A 17,891-nucleotide genomic window follows, 5' to 3' on the forward strand; every position below is an offset into this window, starting at 1 on the left:
CAAAACCATGGTTACTTATTCCTCTGGGTTAACAATTATTAACCTTACTGAATTGGAGACACTTGTTCATTCTTTTTCTTTGCCATAAACTACTGATCAAACTAGTAAGAAGTTGGAATGATTGTAAGTAGAGTTTTCCATTCTACTCCAAGTCAACAAGATATTCCTTTGTTCATGATTTTTCTCAGACAGGTTTTTTAAAATATGAAATTTCTTTCTTTGCAGTATTTTTCCTCCTGCTTGTTTTTCTACAGAAGATGAATCAAGAGTTAACCCCACTGAGACCCTTACCTCATGCTTGTCAGGAGCGATGAAGTTCAGTTGGCAGTTTGAGTCATATAAGATGGAGAAAGCAAGTTCAAGCACCTCCTACAAATGATAAGAGGAAACATATGAAGGAAAAATAGCTGTAGATTGAACATGAAGTAGGGCCTGCCTTGTGTCCAATAGGAGAAACAGCCCTTTGCTGATGGGAGGAATAGACACACTTTGCAAGATTTCAAAACATACTTTTCTTCATTAAGGAGAGGTGCATATGAGTCACCTCATTTAATTCTCAGGACAGTCCACGTAGCACCTGTCATCATTCCCTTTCATGGGAGGGGCTTGGAGAGGCTGAATGGGTTGTCCAAGGCCACATCACCCCACAGCTCTGCTACTATTCTTTTTTTACCATCTCCCTTCCAGAGAGACCAGGAAAAACAATAAAGTCTTCCCCAATCAGCCGTACTGACGACTGCTTTATCTTCAATCAACCCCAGACAGACAGATGTTCGTAGGTGCATAAGCATCCTAACATGTGGAAACTATAAAGGAGATAATGAGGCTCCTGGTAAAGCCATTAGCATTAGGTAACATGCCTGTTCTTTAATCTATAAACTATTGGAGTGCAAAGGCTCCGCAAAAGCAAGATTTTATCCTATCAAGGCTGCAGGATATGAAAGGGAAACATGGAGTCTTGACAGGGATTTCATCTAATATATTGCTTTGGGTAGGATGGCCATTTTAACAATGTCTACTCTTCTAATACTTGAACAGGGACTATCTTTCCATTTCCTTGTGTCTTCTATTTCTTTTAACAATGTCTCATAGTTTTCATATAGGTCCTTTACTTTGCTAAGTTTACTCCTAGGTATTTAATTCTTTCTGTTGCAATTATGAATAGGATTGTTTTCTTGATTTCTTTCTCTTTTAGATCATTGTTTGCACATAGGAGAGGTCTGCTGCCTCACTGTTTGCACATAGAAATGCAGCTGATTTTTGCAGATTGATTTTGTTCCCTGCCATTTACTGAATTGATTCATTATTTCAATTAATTTTTTAGCAGAGTCATTAGGTTTATCCATGTATATTATCATGTCATCAAATAATGAAAGTTTTATTTCTTTCCCAATTTTTGTTCTTTTATATCTTTCTTTTGCTTAATTGGTCTAGCTGGGGCTTCTAGTACCACGTTGAATAATAGTGGTGAAAGTGGACATACTTCTAGTAGCTGATCTTAGAGAAAAAGTTTTTGGTTTTTCACCATTAAGTATGATGTTGGCTATGGGTTTGTTGTATATGCTCCTTATTATGTTGAAGAATGTTCATTTATCCTCAGGGTTTTTTTTAGGGTTTTTATCGTAAATGGATAGTGAATCTTATCAAATACTTTTTCTGCATATGTTGACATAATCACATACATACTCCTAAGTTCACTGCAGTCTAAGTGCCCAAAGACAGAAGAATGGATCAGAAAAAATGTAGTACACACACACACACACACACTCTATCACACATAATACTACTCAGTAATTAAAATCAGATGAACTCCTGACATCTGAACAACATGGATGGAAATGGAAAGGATAATGATAAGTGAAATAAGCCAGAAGAAAAAAGACAAAATACTGGATGATCTCACTTATATGTGGAATATAGAGAAACATAACTAAAGGTAGTGAAAATGAAACCAACAATAAACATTTGACTATAAAACTGAAGCAACCAGATGAGGAGGGTCGGGAGTGGCAGGGGAGGAAGGGACCTAATGGAACATGGTGGAGGATGGTTGGGGCCCTGGTGGTGGGCAGGGTGAGAAGTATACATTTGTAGAGGTTTGAACCTATAATCCCAAGAGAAGATACAAAGATGTAAACCTACTTTACTTCAATAAAATTAAGTTGGAAAAAAGAGAGAAACATGGATTCAAGAGTCAGAATGCCTGGGTTCATTCATTGGTGAGCATCTATTGAGTTCAGTCTTTGAGCCAGATTGAAAGGACTAAGGACTAAGTGACACTGTCATTTCACTGTACCTGAATGACCTTGGCTGAGATATTCAGTGTTGTTTCAGATATGTTCATTAAAATACATTTCTCAAATTGCTTGTACTGTGCAATACTGGGTACAATCAATATTCTAACTCATCTGAGCAGTCAGCAGAATACGTTTGGAAAATGAAAGTTGTCTGCACATCTCAATACCCTTATGGCTGTTAATCTGGGGTGAGGGAGAGAGCAAGCATATCAGTGCTCTGCATCATTATGACACACAAGTGCTAGCTGTTCTTCCTTGTCTGTGCTTTTATTAGGCACCACTGATGGCAGCCCCTTTTCCAGCTGTGCTCAGTAATTGTCTATGAGGTATTATTCTTAGGGGTTCAGATCTCCCCACATTACTATCTGCCTTAACGTTTGTCAGAGGATTTGTCTTTGGTAAGTAACTCATAGAATGTCCCAGAAGGAAAACAGAAGATAGGATTTCAGATGGATTAAAATATTCTTCCAAAATGGACTCAGAAAGCTCAGCACTAGTTGAGAGACTCTGCTGACACAGTCATGCATTGGGCTTCTTGTGGGTCTCCCTTTGTTTGCATCTGGCTCACCTCCATCTCATTAAGAGGGAGCATATCTTGGTCTGAGCCCAGAACTACCAATATCTCACACTCTCATAATTCTCACCCTGCCAGAAACAGAAAGAAGTAAAGGAAAGAATGTTGAGTTAGGGAATCAGAGCTATTCCAAAAATATCCCTCTTTTCATTTTTCACTCCTTTTATTGCGTAGACCTTTATTCGGACCCATCCAGTGGATATCCGTAAGATTAAAAAGGAGTCACCTAAACAAACAAAAACAATGTTTCTACTAAGTCTGCCATCTCTCTTGGGTGATTTAGTTAGCATTCAAATGGTCATGGTCCTACTGGTAGTCCCATAACTTGGGCTTATTTAAAAAAAAATCAGTAAGTGGGAGGTATGACTCTATTTCCCTAAAGCAATATGTAGTATTGTAAATCAATATTAACTCAATCAAAAATAAAACTGTAAGGCAATCTATATCAAGAAACAGGGATCTCACTGTCAGATTTATTATTTAAAAAAATAATTTTTATTTTTATTCAAAAAAATTTATTTTTAAAAAAATCATTTTTTTATTTTAAAAAATCATTATTCTTTGTAAAATATAATGTGAGGAACTAAATGTCCTCTCTCCTTTGGGTAAATGACTAAAGCAATAACAAATTAGCAGTCAGAGGAATATATTCAGTCAGTCATTCAATTTAATACTGAAGATCTGATTTAAAGTGAAAAAAAGCAAGAGAAATGAACATTATTACATAATTTTGAACAATGTCTACTATGGACAGAGACGGGAAGCAAATACCTAAAATGAAAATTATTATGTTACGGTGGTGGGACCTTAGGTGATTTATTCTTTTAAAATTTAACTTTTTTCCATAAAATGTTAAATTTTAAATCTCATAAAGTCATAAAAATTGCTTTTGAATTAGAAACATTGATATAAATGATGATTTATTTACTAATCTTGATGTCATTCATTAGGAAAACTCATTGACTCATACTTGAGAGACAGAGAGAAAGGAGAGGAGGGGCTTTGCATTTGAACAGTCAGGACATTACATCAGCATTAGATGACCTTAGTAAAGAGGGAAACTCAGAAGCATTTGGGCTGACTCTGGAGGACAGCTGTCGCTTTGTCTCAGGCAGTCATGTGGCAATCATATACCTGTTAAAGACAGCGAGCTGGTGTGAATACCTTGGAACCTGACACCACCTCTTAGTGAGGTGCTGAAGTCATTTGAGAACAGAGTTTCAGTGTGGTTGTCCTGTGATGTTCTTCTGCAGGGGCACAGAGAAGGAAGGAGAAGGCGGGGGGCTGCAAACTTTGGGTTTTGTCCTTCTAAGGCATATACCAGTGAAGACGTGAGTGAGCAAAACTGTCATGACCTAGATTCCTGATAAACACAGGCAGGAAATGGGAAATTTGTGAGAATGTCAATCCTCACTTTAATTTCACCAAAGCTGCCTGGGAGGGGTAGGAGGAATTAATTCTCTGAACTGCATGCCTGTGTTAAAGGCTGCTATCACTTATAATCAGTTTTATTGATGTCTCTGGCTTGCTGTCATGGAGTCATTGGTGGAGGTCAGCTCTTCAGCAGGGAGGCGGCAATGCTGGGAGCGATGGCACCTCTCGGACTAACACTCTAGAAGCTGCCACCTGTCCAAACTGTGTGTGTGAGAGGTGCCAGGAGGTGGTAGAGTAAGCAATCATGGATGTAGGGCAGTGTCTCCCTCAGGGCTTCTTGTCACAGACTACAACACTCACTTAGACATCTGATGCTCTGAGGCTTTGCTAATCACTAGCTAAGGTCTTTTATTCCTGCTGGATTAATTCAGTGAAAAATTATGTCCAGGAGTGGTTTATCTCCATTCACTGTGCCATTAATTCACATCTTCCACTCCTTTATGTGGAAGAGGATTGGGGTGGTGAGTTCTGGCAAGAGAATGGGCAGGAATACCTATAGATCCCTCCATGCCTGGGGGATACGATCCCTCTGGCCCGGGGACCAGTGATAAGGGGATGCTAAGAGACATTTTGGGCAGGAATGTGGGTCAAATAATTGGCTGAATACAAGAGTAGAGTTTTGTTTGCCATATTTTAGTACACATCTTTGTCTGCTATTTCTTACACTGTTCTGGAGTGCTGTGCCTTGATTGGACATTCTGCCCAGCATTCACTTATGCTATGTTGCTTCTCTGTTATCCTATCCAGGTCATTGTGAGGGCAAGGCATTCTGATTAAAGACTCAGATATAATGTATTGTGTGTGTGTGTGTGTGGTGTGTTAAATATGGTCACAGAAACAGTAGATTTCAGAGCTAGTACAGATATATAGGGAACATTGCCTTCTTCAGGAAACTATAATTTTCTGGTCCCAATCTTAGTAGCATTATTAACCAATAATTCTCTGACCCATTTTTTTTTTGTCTGCGCTCATCAATCCTATGCTCTGAAATCAGTGTTTCTCAGAAGATGGTCATTCATTTGTTGAAAGGGCACCATACCTTGTCATGTACTCTTTCCTAGTCCTAAAAAAAAACTTTACTCACTTCTGTCTCTGATAAATCCCTTTTCAAAACCTAGCTTAGATATTGTTTCCTTTATTAGTCTTTCTCAAGTCTCCCGGGCTCACCCTGTGTTTAAACTTACTGGGATATAGACAACATTGGATTATAATTGCACATTGATACCTAAGTCTTATCTGTCAGACACTCAAGGATGGGGTTTGATAGCATTTATCTTTGGATTTCTAGCACCTGACACAGACCTGGTATATAGAAGATGCTGAATACATTTAACTGAATGAATGATGAATGAAGTAAATCTGAATAAAAGACTTTTTGGTTAAAATCAGGCTTTTCGAGTGTATGCTAGAACATCAGTTTCTAGTATAATCTGCTTCTTATTTCAGGTTTATGAATCACACTGGAAAAAATGAGAACTGGATTCTGCCACATGATGAGAGGAAAGCATCTCTTACACCAATTATACTCCTGTTTGAATCAGTGAGTTCTGGTCAGCTCTTGCCTCTGGTGATTTAGTTTAACTATAATACCCATATTCAGTGGGATAAGCACCAGGAAAACTCACTCTGAAAAACACAGCAAAATGACAACAACAACAAAACTTTGATTTTATAAATTAAAGAAATTGCATTTAGAATCTTTCATTCGTGAAATAAAATTCTTCCTGTTGAATTTCAATTCACCCATTACATTTCTTATTAAGTCTCAGAAATTCTTAATCTCTCTGTGAAGAAGCCAGCACTTATTTTCTCCAAAGAAATTTGCTTGTTGCACTGACCTCAGTGAAACACAGTGACCTCTAATCCTCACACTAACTGCACCATGTCTGCCCTGTTCACCAGTCTGTGCCCAGATGTCATCACATGTCAGGTGCTCCAGAACTGACTGAGGGAATGACTGTTGAACAAATGCTTCCACCACAAAAGAAAGGCTCAGATCCCCGTTTTTCTATTCTTAGGATCTTGGACAGTGCCCATCTTAGCAGATGATGAGTGAGTGAAAAGTACTGTCAATTATGGATAATTTGTTTTCTCTCTTAAGGGTTCTAGTCTCAATTTGCCTTGCTCAGAGAATTAAGCCAACCACAATTCCAGTGGTCAAAAATGTTAGAGTCTACTCTGTAGCAGAAAAAATTGAAGAGCCATCAGCAGGCCTTGGTATATTACATTCTAGAATTTTCCAATTAAGTCTCCATCTTTCAAGGGTCCTATATCTTGGGGCTGTCACCCTCTCTTGCATTTTTCCAGTGGTATAGATCTTTTGTCTGTGCCCCCTCCTCTTTCTGTGATTTCAGAGTTACCCATTTATTACCTCAAGACTCTGACTGCTATTGATTACACTCACCCCCCTTCAAATCACCACAGTTGACACAGGAAGATTAAAGGGGGATAAAATGTGAGATAGTGCCTTGCCTTAGTTTGGAAAAGGGTTTGGAAAACAGGAATTTGTTATGAAGAAGACTCTGGCATATTTCATGATTACTTTTCCCTTTATCTCCACCCTCATGCCCGACACCACACCATAGGGACTAATCTTTTTCAGATCGTCACTGTGAAAATTTGCTAGAATTACTGAAGGTAAAGTCTATGAAAGCGTGGGTCACCCCTTAAGACTATAACCCCCAAGAGTTTCTCATTCTCACCCTGGTCCACACTCAGCCTATAGCACATCTGATTTGGCATTTAATTGATCTTATGATTTGTCGCTCTTGTGGCTTGTGTTCCAAGTGAGTAGACTTGGCTCTGATGCTCCAGATATACCTGACTCTCCAGAGGTACCTAAATCTTCAGATTCTAGGGTAGTGGTTTGCTCTGCAACCTCTGTTTTCAGGTAGGCCCCAGAAAATTGTTAATTTTCACTTACGTTAAGGATACAAGTGACAATTCCCAAGCATTTTACATGTATGAACTGAAACCAGAAGTCCCACCATGCCTGTTTTGCATAATTTTCTCTGTCCCTACTCAGAAGGCTTCAGTCCTGGCAGGCGATTTTGCCACCAACTGCATCCCTCTGGACTTTTATGGGTTATAGAGTTTTGTTGCTGCCAGTTACCCCCACTCACTTTGTTCCAAGTGTTATATAACCAAGGGGGACTCAGCTAGAGCTGAGCCAAGCCAATGCCCCCTAAGACTGTGGAGTGAGCATCTGGTATCGCTGCATGTCAGGTGGTGCTAAATGGGGCAAACCACAGACTGGAGCTTTTTGCTATAGTTAAGGCTGTCCTTGGAATTTGATGAACTGTAGAATCCCCTATATCAGGGAGGAGTGGGAAACACTAAAACAGATGACCTAAAGACCCCAGACTCTTAGGCATGACCTTGTGTCATTATCTTTGCCAATTTGGTAAATTATATTATTGTGTGGAGACTGGCTTGATGAAGAAGGATTTGCATGGACTTGAAGTGAGTTATACCTATATAACTTAAGAAACAGAGACCTTGCTGTTCATTTTCTTGACTGTATCCTCTCCCGTTTGTCTTCCTGAAAAGTGATTTTACATTAATTTTATGTTTTCCTCAACTATAGATAGGGTTATTCTATGCAGACCAGGATTCTCTTTTGTCTTATAATGTTTGCAATTACAGAGCAGGGACTATTCACTTTAAACCTGATTGATAATTAGGATGTGTATAATTGTTGTATTCCTTTCAGATACAACATTGGCCAATAAAGAAGCAGTTTATTAATCTATGTGGTAATTTTGGTTTCAAGGTATTTGGAACATCCAGATTAATCTGGATAATTTTGCTTATAATGGTTATATAAAGAATCACAAGGTGAAGAGAGGTGAGAACAAGGAATTAATACTTGATGGCTTTTCTAGGGACAAACACCACCAAACTGGGGCAAGGAAATTCCTCCATCTTTTCAAATACTACCCCTCTCACACCTCACCAATAGCCAGTTGGTAAACTAGAAGGGGAGGGTGAAAAATATTTCAAAGTGAAGAAGTTTGTTTTTTTTTTAATTTTTTTTTTTTAAAATAGAGGCATGTTTTTTATTTATTTATTTGTTTGTTTATTTTGTTTATACATGCACTGGGTACAGTCAGAAGCGCGGGAGGGTGAGAGAATTCACCAGAGCCAGAGTGGGGAGCAGAGCAGGCAGAAGGACCGAAGTACACTGCTGAGGGGAGCAGCGGGCGGCAGGAGAGGTCTGTGCGCCATGTGGGACCTTCATCCGGTGGCCGGGGAGCAGCCGGAGATTGAACCGGCGCTGCAGAAGCTGCGGGCAGGGCCTCCCCGGTGACGCAGCGGTTGAGCGCTGGGTTGCGAAGCTGCCCGCAGCCTCTGCAGTGCCGGTTCGATCCCCGGCTGCTCCCCGGCCACCGGAGGAGGGTCCCACAAGGCGCTCAGACCTCTCCTGCCGCCCGCTGCTCCCCTCAGCAGTGGACTTCGGTCCTTCTGCCTGCTCTGCTCCCCGCTCTGGCTCTGGTGAATTCTCTCACCCTCCCGCGCTTCTGACTGTACCCAGTGCTTGTATAAATAATAAATAAATAAATCTTTAAAAAAAAAAAAAAAAAAAAAAAAAAAAAGAAGCTGCGGGCAGCTTCACAACCCAGCGCTCAACCACTGCACCACCGGGGAGGCCCCAAAGTGAAGAAGTTTTAAACTACATATCCTTTTTGGGAATTTTTCTCCTTTAAGCTAAGTTTGAAATATTTCACAGTCTTCCTTCCATGATGACGAAGCCTATCTATCACCTTAAATGCTTCCTAAAATTTTTTTGAGTCAGCTGTTCTCTGCTTTTCCCTGACTTCACTGAGACCTCAGCAAGGATACTGAGGGCTGAGAACAGCAGGAGAAAATGAAAGATACAGAAGTGGAAGTGAGGACAGGAACATAAATGGGAAGCTGGAAGAGGGCAGAGAATGGATGGGGATGAGAGGAGAAAGTTCTAGAGAGAACTGGAGAGGGGGCAAAAGTGAGGAGGACAATTGCTAAGGCGGGAAGTAGACAGAAAGCAAGAGAATGGAAGATAATGGTAGGAATTCAACAAGTATCAGTGAAAGAAAGAATAAGGCTAAGAGATGTAAAACAGAATGCAGATGTAAAACATTCTCTCATACACATGTATTGCTGCCACAGAAGACTGGGCCCACCACAGTTGCTGACAGAGCTATTTGCAATAATTTGAAAATCATACCTTGTTTTGTTTAAGGGCACCTTTCTCTTTCATATGAGGGCAGTCCTTTCCTGTCACCACAGCTTTGATATCTGCCACTGGCACTGCAATTCATAAAAGAAAATGAAAGTCACTACACCATGTGAAAGCTCAGACGTCAATGAAGAAGCAGGCCTAAACATCAAGTCTGCTATCAAAGTTGTTATTTCCAGTAATGACTATAAAAAGAGAAAGAAAGGAAGAGAGAAAGAAAAAGGGGAAAGAGGAAGAGAACTCAGATGGTGTCCCAGGCCTAGAAATTAAATTATATTCTTTTATTCTGGTAAAGAGCATCCATGGAGAGATCTATCCATCAGCAGAATCTAGTTCACTAAAATCAATACCTAAAACAATAATAACCATCCATTATAGTCATGTTAAAAGTGAGAGTATTAGAAGCAGCTGCACTAACAATAGTAATATTGGTACTAGTACTGATATTAAGGAAGATATCTATGTTCTAGGAGCAATGCCAACTGCATCACATATATCAGCATCTCTTGCTATAGTAGCTGCATCTAGATAGTTTCTGCATTTTGGATAATGAGTAACAGCAACCCTATATTAAAAAAAATTATCTGAATCTAAATGGTTCTGAATTTTCACTCTTTAAATTCTAACTATAACATTTCTTGAATTCTTACAATGATTCTGTGAGGCAGATTTTATTACCCCTATTTTACAAACAAAACTCAATAAAATAAAGGAAACATTCCTTCCTGATAGGAAATTTAGTTGGTATTTATCTTGAAGATTCTGAGAATAATGCAGTTAGATAAAATGATGTTATCTTATGTCTTAGCACATCAGAAAGACAGAAGGCAGGGAAGTTTGTGCATTTAAGACTTTTGTTAAGATTATGTGAGGGGGCTCCCTGGTGGCACATAGGGTTAAGCACAGCACTATGAAGCTATCCACAGCCTCTGCAGCACGAGTTCGATCCCCAGCCAGCCAGGGAGCTACCCACATGGCGCAGCAGACCTCTCCTGCCTCGCCTGCTGCTCCCCTCAGCAGTGTATTTCAGTCAGTCTGCCTGTTGTGTTCCCCACTCTGTCTTTGGTGAATCCTCTCACCCCCCACAATCCTGTACCCCAGCGATTGTATGCATAAAAAATCTTTTTTAAAATATTTATTTATTTATTATTATTATTTTTTTGTGGGACCCTTGCCGGTGGTCGGGGAACGAACCAACGCTGCAGAGGCTGTGGGCAGCCTCCCAGCCCAGCGATCAACCGCCACGCCACCAGGGGAGGCCCTTTATTTATTTTTAAAGATTTATTTATTTATTTTATACAAGAACCTGTGCCACCAGGGGAGGCTCAAATCTTTTTTTTTTTTTTTCAATAATGATCATTTAATGAATGCAAACTAAAGACTCAGTCCCAAAAATCTTCCTTTTAGAGTCTCACTTTTCTAATAAGTACACATATAAGGAAATTTCTACATTTATGCTACCACTTTATCCTAACTACTACATAAAACTGTTCTGGTGGTGGTTTGTATAGAAAATGTTTTTACTCATTCAGGTATCGTTTGAGAGAATATGATTATATGCATGTTATTCCAGAGTATTTTGATGGTGTCATCCACCCCCATTCTTCTTTTAATGATCTTAAATACTGTAATATCACAAGTCACAAAATTACAAAAGACAAGAAAACTTCCCTCCATTGATCATAAATGAATAAATCTTGAAAAAAAAGATGATGTGAGAAAGAAAGTGGTAGGAACCTTAATGTACAAAAAATAAAAAAAAGTGAAGTCATCTGTCTCTCTCCAATCCTGTGAATTGGGACTGTGAATCTAGGGTCACTTGGGATATATAGGAACATTGCAACTCTTGAAAAAAAATCTTTTCTAGGTAATCCAAGACCTTTTACTAACCCTGGAAATGAGCAGGGCATTGATAAACCTCTTCAGGACTCTGTGCAGGCTCCTCCTGCTATCTGTCCTACCACATCTCCTTCATCTTACAGTCCTGATTCTGTCTCTTTAGTAAAATAGTAAACTGCATTAATAAGTACATTATTTGTACTAATTAATAATTGGCTTTCCTTTCCTTCTGAGAGAAAGAAATGACATTTCCCTACAACCTTTGTAGTTCTGGTCAAGGAAACAAGAGTAGAAATGGCAAATCTCTTTTCTTGGCGGAGGGAGTGTGAAGGTCATATCCATCAGCCTCTCTTCTCCAGTAGTAGACAGAAGAGGCAACATGTTCCATGCATGGCATAACTATGGGCTGGCAAAGCAGTCACATGCCTGTGTCCCTGAGTATAACTGTGTGGAATGATCTTTTGCCAACCAATGCAAGTTAAGTAATGTGAGTGAGAAACTTTTGTTGAAGCCAGTGAGAATTTGAGGTTGTTTGTTCCTGTACCATACTATAGCAATGCAGCCTTCCTGAGTGTCATAACCTTTGTGTTGGCATTTTCCTGTAGGAGGTTCAATGATTCCTGAAGTTCTCTTTGAACATAACCACTGGCTTCAGCCTTCAAGTCAATTTTCATAACCAGCAATTAGTCCTAATTGCTCTGATGGGTCAATCTGGCTGCCTATTTATTACCCCTGGAAGGGGCAATTTGTACACTTTGGAAAGTTGGTTTACTTTTCTATGGAAAATACACCAGTGAAGTGATTTTTTGATAAAATTAACTTGCTTTCTCAAAGTTAAAAAATCTTCTCGAGCTTCAGATGGAGTCTGAGTCACAGTACTTTGTAGAAAATCTCTTGTTGTATAATATATAACATGGTCAACGAACTACAGAGAGGTGCCGACAATCTATGAATAGTAAGTTAGCCCTTGGCTTTGAAAACCCATCATATGGAACGGGACAAGAGTAACACAAAAGTCTATTGTGGGGGCAGTCTTCAGAATCTCTAATGAGAAGCCTTCAGGAGAGAGGAGGCACTTTTCCACAGTGCTTGTGATAGTACATATTTTATGTTTTTATAAGTATTGTCCCCTGTCAAGGACACAAGCTGCTATATTACTCACAGGATTGTGGCTAAAAGGAAAACACAAAATTCTAAAAATACATTGTGGCTTTTAAAGGTTGCTCTTTGCATAGTTTGTCTCCAGATGCACTGGAAGATTAGTAGACATCAGCAGGGCTAAAATGCCATCCTCTCTGTCCCAGGGGCAGAGTCAGAGTGATAAGTCTATGTATCTTAATCTACACCCTAAAGAGGCAGCAGAGGGCTCCTGATAACTTCAAAATCAGCTCAATGTTTCCATCAAACCTGCTCATGTGGGCGCAACATCAAGAATAGGGTCCCAGAATATGAGAAGCAGGAGCGTCACTATTGGGGTCCTACCTGTCACTCTTATTCTTTGGGGACTAGTCTCTTCAATGTTTTTTTCAGTTTGAGCAGAATTGAGACAATCTAATCCAACATTCCCATTTTACTGCTGGCAAGACTGAGGTTTAAAGAGAAAATGATAAAATGTCACATAGCTAGTGGGGGGCAGAACTTGGACCACTGCTCTTTCTTCCATTCGGTACTTCCTTGCTAGTTTATTTCTCCCTAAGTATGGAAAGGTCACAGCACCCTCAAATCATGTAGAATACAGCTCCAGGATGTGGTTATCACTTCAGATACATTTAGAAAATTCTTTGATTGCTAATATCTACAGAACTGTAATTGTGAATTAAAATAAAAATACTATGGAAAAAGTAAATGTGGCCACATGATAAAAATAGTTTCCACTTTTTTTTTAAGATTTATTTATTTATGTATACAAGAATGGGGGCACAGGCCAGAATTGCAGGGGGTAAGAGGACCCACCAGAGACAGAGTGAGGAACAAAACTGACAGACTGACTGAAATACACTGCTTAGGAGAATAGCGGGCGAGTCAAGAGAGGTATGCTGCACCATGTGGGTAGCTCCCTGGCTGGGGATTGAACTCGTGCTACAGTGGCTGCAATTAGCTTCATAGGTTGTGCCTTAACCCCTTGCACCATCAGGGAGGCCCAATTTCAGTTTTCATCACTGGGAGCCATGTTCAGCCAGAAACCACCCTGGTAAGCCAGGAGTACCTATTTTGTATATGGTTCCATAGTCAAAGTTCCCATTGGCAGAGGTAGGGCGGAGGGGCAGGCTGACTCCTGGAGAGTTCAGTGAAGTCTCTGGTCTCTAACTTACCAGCACAGAAGAGTGGATGGCTTTGTCTTAGGAATCACAGAATCTGGGCTTGAATTTTAGATCCACGTATTGGCTATATCACTTTGAGTTTAAGTTCTTAGACCCTAAGTTTCCTGGCCTGCAGTGTGGAACGGCAATACCATATGCCTCCCAGGGTTGCTCTGTGAATTAACTCTTAATGCTGAAAGCAAGGTCATTGCTGGCTGTTAATCTAGGAAGTGAGTGGGTAAAAATCTGAGCCTTGGAATTAGATGGTTGCATTGAGATCTTTGTTCGAGGATTCATGGGCCAGGTGACCTTGAAGAGTGTCTTATTTTTCTATATCACAGTTTCCTTATCTGTCAAACAAGGGCAATGATAGCTATCTCTTCACATCTTCAAGAGGATAATTTATCTAAAGCTCTTTGCACAGCTCCAGGCATACAGTAAGCCCTCAATAAATGTTATTTGCAATCATTCTTATTATTAATAATCAAAATCAATTCCCTCTATATATTGAGGGACCTGAATTATTCACTGTCAGTGACCCAAATCGCTGACTTTGCTCTGCTGTCTCAGCTGCTCTCTTTATCTACTGGAACAGGCTTAATCGCCTTGTGTGAGGGGGCTGTGCTTTTTCTCCCCGGTCCCTTTGATGTGGGAGCAAGGAGTGTTGGCCTAGATTCTTTCAAAAGGAGGCAGGGGGATCCTGAGCATGGTCAGAAAGCAATGTGTAGTATTTAAGGAAGTGATGGGAACCTATAAATCAGGTGGGAGGGACGTGGGATGAGAGGGCATATAAGGAGATGTGGAGCCATCTAGAGCCCTATCTCCTGTCACACCAAAAGAATATAAGAAGCAAGATTTCCTAAATCTTTAGAAAGAAGATAATTAAGGAGAGGCCCTCAATCTGTATTAATAAGATTCAGTTACATTCTTTGATTCATCAATATCTCAATATACAGCACTGATTCACTCAAGGGGCAGAAGACAATTTTCCCCTTGGTCTCATGACAGGGCAATCTTATGTAGTAAGAAGAATGGCACTTAACATTAATTAAAGGAACATTTCATTTTTCTAGTGCAATGAGGATTCTGACTTTTAAGGACTCCAAGAGAGTGGGCCATTTTGCTCCAGGCAGAATGTAGAATTTGAACTAAATATAAATCAGGTGGCAGATCTAAAGTAGTAAATTGTGGTTTCCACACTCTGGGACTTCTCATCTCAGGCACATAATAGTTTCATTTTATTTCATTATATGCATCTACCCTTTCTATGGCACATATGGCTAATCATGTATGTGTGTGTAGTTTACAGCTTGTTTTATCTTGCAACAGATAAACTGGTTATAAACTGCTCTTTTGAACTCCGAATTACAGGCAATTCCCTGACTTAGTGATGGTTAGACTTAGGATTTTCAAGTTTACAATGATGCAACAATTTTCACTGAATATATATTTAGTGAAAACTATATTTCAAATTTTGAAGTTTGATATTTTCTTGGGCTAGGGATTTGTGGTACCATATTCTTGTGATGCTGGCCAGTGACAATATGCCATAGATCCCAGTTGACCACACGATCACAAGAGTTAACACTCTATAGTGTGCTATGTTGTCAGGGTTTATGAGACAATATGGTTTGTGTTTTTTCCATCCCATCAAGTCTATGAAACAGCCAGCTGTGTCTGAGATAGTCTACATTTTTTTTTTTTTTATAAAATAGGTTTTGTGTTGATTAGTTCACCCAACTGTAGAATCAAGGAAGTGTTCTGAGTGCATTTAAAGTAGGCTCAGCTATGATGTTCTGTGGGTTAGGTGTATTAAATGTATTTTTTACTAATAATATTTTCAGTCTATAATGGTGAAATAGAAATGGTGAAGTAACAATTTATCAGGAAGTAACCCTAAGGTAAGTGAAGTAAGAACTGAACTAAATTTCAAAGGCTGAAGACAGAGTTTTGGAGTCACTGTGAGAGGGGACTGCAACAACCCTTTCTGAGGATATCACTCCACTACTGAAATCTGTTTGGAGACTGAAGCTCAGGATCTGCTCTTCTGCAACTACCCTGGCAAGCTGCTTTCCCTGACATGCGCATTTCCTAGCTCTGTACCTTCATGCTGGGTTATAGGAATGTTGGCCTACTAGAGTGGAGGAGGGGCATTAGATTTTGGGTAAGCCTAGAAACTGTTCTTACACAATGCTCAGGTGCTACCCATCTCTTGACCTTTTTGAGGAAGAAGGTGACCTATTTCAAAGCAATGGGACAAGTTAGAATGGAAGTGCTGCATATAAAACCTGTGATCAAAAGTCCTTTCATTTTTGTGATAGGATTATGATCTTCAACTTTAGTTATATTCTATTTTTTAATAGTCTATTTTGGCCAAAATTAAATGCTGGTACCCACTATCAATTCCTTTGATTTTTATAATTTGTACTTAAATGCTGAAAGCTACATTTGGGGATCACTATGAAGCTTGTCAGCACAGTATCTAGTTGGGCATTTCTCACTTTGAATGCACATCAGAATTGCCTGGAGGGTTTGTGAAGACAGAGACTGTGCCCCTTCTCCATAATTTCTAATTAGGGGATCTGAGAATTTGCATCTTACTAAGTTCTTAGGTGATGCTGCTACTGGTCCTGGGACCACACTTTGAGAACTAATATTTGAGCTAGACCACGGTGGGATGGGAAGGCTTTCTCACACCCGAAGGGAGGTCCTCATTATAGAGAGGTCCTCATTACAGAGGTCCTCATTATAGAGACCTGATCACCTCTATGGCAGAGATGTGTAGACAATGCTTCAGACTCTGCATCCTTGGGTTTCAGATTTCTCTCTCTGCCTGTTAACAGCGCTAATAATGTGGGCAGGGGAGGCAGCACTCCTATGAAAAGAAACGCTACGGATAATCTGAACTAAATGCCACTACAAAGACCAGACTGTCCCATTTTTAAGTTGGAGTAAGAGAGACTGTTCTAGGCTGTCTGCTGATATGTCAGTGTGAGAATGTTGGGAATTGCCTATTTGCATTTATTTTCACCTTTTATGGCCAAGAGCTATGAGAAGTGCAGTCAATCTGACTTCCACAGGTTGTAGGGTGACAGAAGGGAGGTGCTAGGTCTTTTCTGGGTCATCAGAAAAGGACAGTGGACAGAATCAGGCTTATATTGCTTTTGCTCCTTGAAATAGCCCCTAGATTATTAATGTGAAAGTAGATGTTTGAGCCCCAAGTTTTTATCTTTTAAGAGAGATACCTGAGCTTCCTTTTAGGCCCTCCCCTGTTCAATCCCTTACCCAGGTCCATCAGGCTTGTGCTTGATGAGAATGCTTAAACCAGAACTTATAATAGAGTGACATGTCCTGTGGGTTTATTTAGGTTGGTAGTTTTTCTGCAGGATGTTTTGTGACCAGGGAACAAATAAGCAACCAAAATCCAGGTCTTTTACTCAGAAGAGTCACTTACGTTTGTCCTGCAAGGAATCATGGGGCACTTCTCCCTGAGGACATTCTTCTAAGTCTCCATAATGCAGGACCTTGTGGTTTGGAGAAAGCCGACAATACCAAAATTTGTCTGAGGAAGAAAACACAAATTTACAAGGTATGTTATTCTGTTTTCCAAAAACATTAATATCCTTATTTCCTAATAGTCTGTCCTGGAGAAGCAAGTAATTCATTTGATTTTAATTTTTCAGGAAAGAACGAATTCTAGAGACCTGGGCAGTAAATCATCTCTTAATTTTAATAAGTAATTAGCACCTGTCCTGCTTGATACACATTTAGTGACCATTGCAAAAGTTATCAAATCATCAAGTACTATGGCAATAAGCTTTCTGAGGGAGTAGTTTCAGAGGATGATTTTATCAGTACCTATAAATTCTGTGGGAATTAATCCTTATCCATATAAACCTAACAAAAGTGGGAAGAAAAAACAGTTTTCTCAAAAATTTCTCTGAGATTGGAAGACTACTGAGAGAGTTGTGGGCCATATCTTATTCGACACCAAACTAACCCAACCACTGAGACTAATACACCCAAATTAATCAATGAACTATTAGTATGCTAGTGATACACATAAAGGTCGGAATTCATGAGGAAATAATCTAAGTGATTCAGGCATTTTTCCCATGAGTGGAAATATAATAGCCTCTCCAATTCCTAGAGTTGAGTTCTCTAAATAGATACGACCAGGACCTTAGGATCCTTTGTATAAATAACTCTTTTAATTGACTTCTCATTAT

General features: G+C 39.7%; 1 protein-coding gene across 7 annotated transcripts in view; it reads right to left on the reverse strand.

Moving 5' to 3' along the window:
• The window catches only part of ELMO1 (engulfment and cell motility 1), a 521,159-nt gene that overhangs the window by 11,740 nt on the left and 491,528 nt on the right, over window positions 1-17,891 (reverse strand). For all 7 annotated transcript variants that reach the window (XM_037510323.2, XM_037510318.2, XM_054692471.1 and 4 more), the window contains 3 exons: window positions 17,117-17,224; window positions 9,512-9,594; window positions 292-369 (listed from right to left, as the gene is read on the reverse strand). In XM_037510323.2, the coding sequence (XP_037366220.1) occupies window positions 292-369; window positions 9,512-9,594; window positions 17,117-17,224 (269 nt within the window). The remainder of the gene's footprint in view (window positions 1-291; window positions 370-9,511; window positions 9,595-17,116; window positions 17,225-17,891) is intronic.

This window comes from Talpa occidentalis, unplaced genomic scaffold (assembly GCF_014898055.3).
Source record: "Talpa occidentalis isolate TD23 unplaced genomic scaffold, MPIMG_talOcc4v2.1, whole genome shotgun sequence".
In the NCBI taxonomy this organism is placed as follows: domain Eukaryota; kingdom Metazoa; phylum Chordata; class Mammalia; order Eulipotyphla; family Talpidae; genus Talpa; species Talpa occidentalis.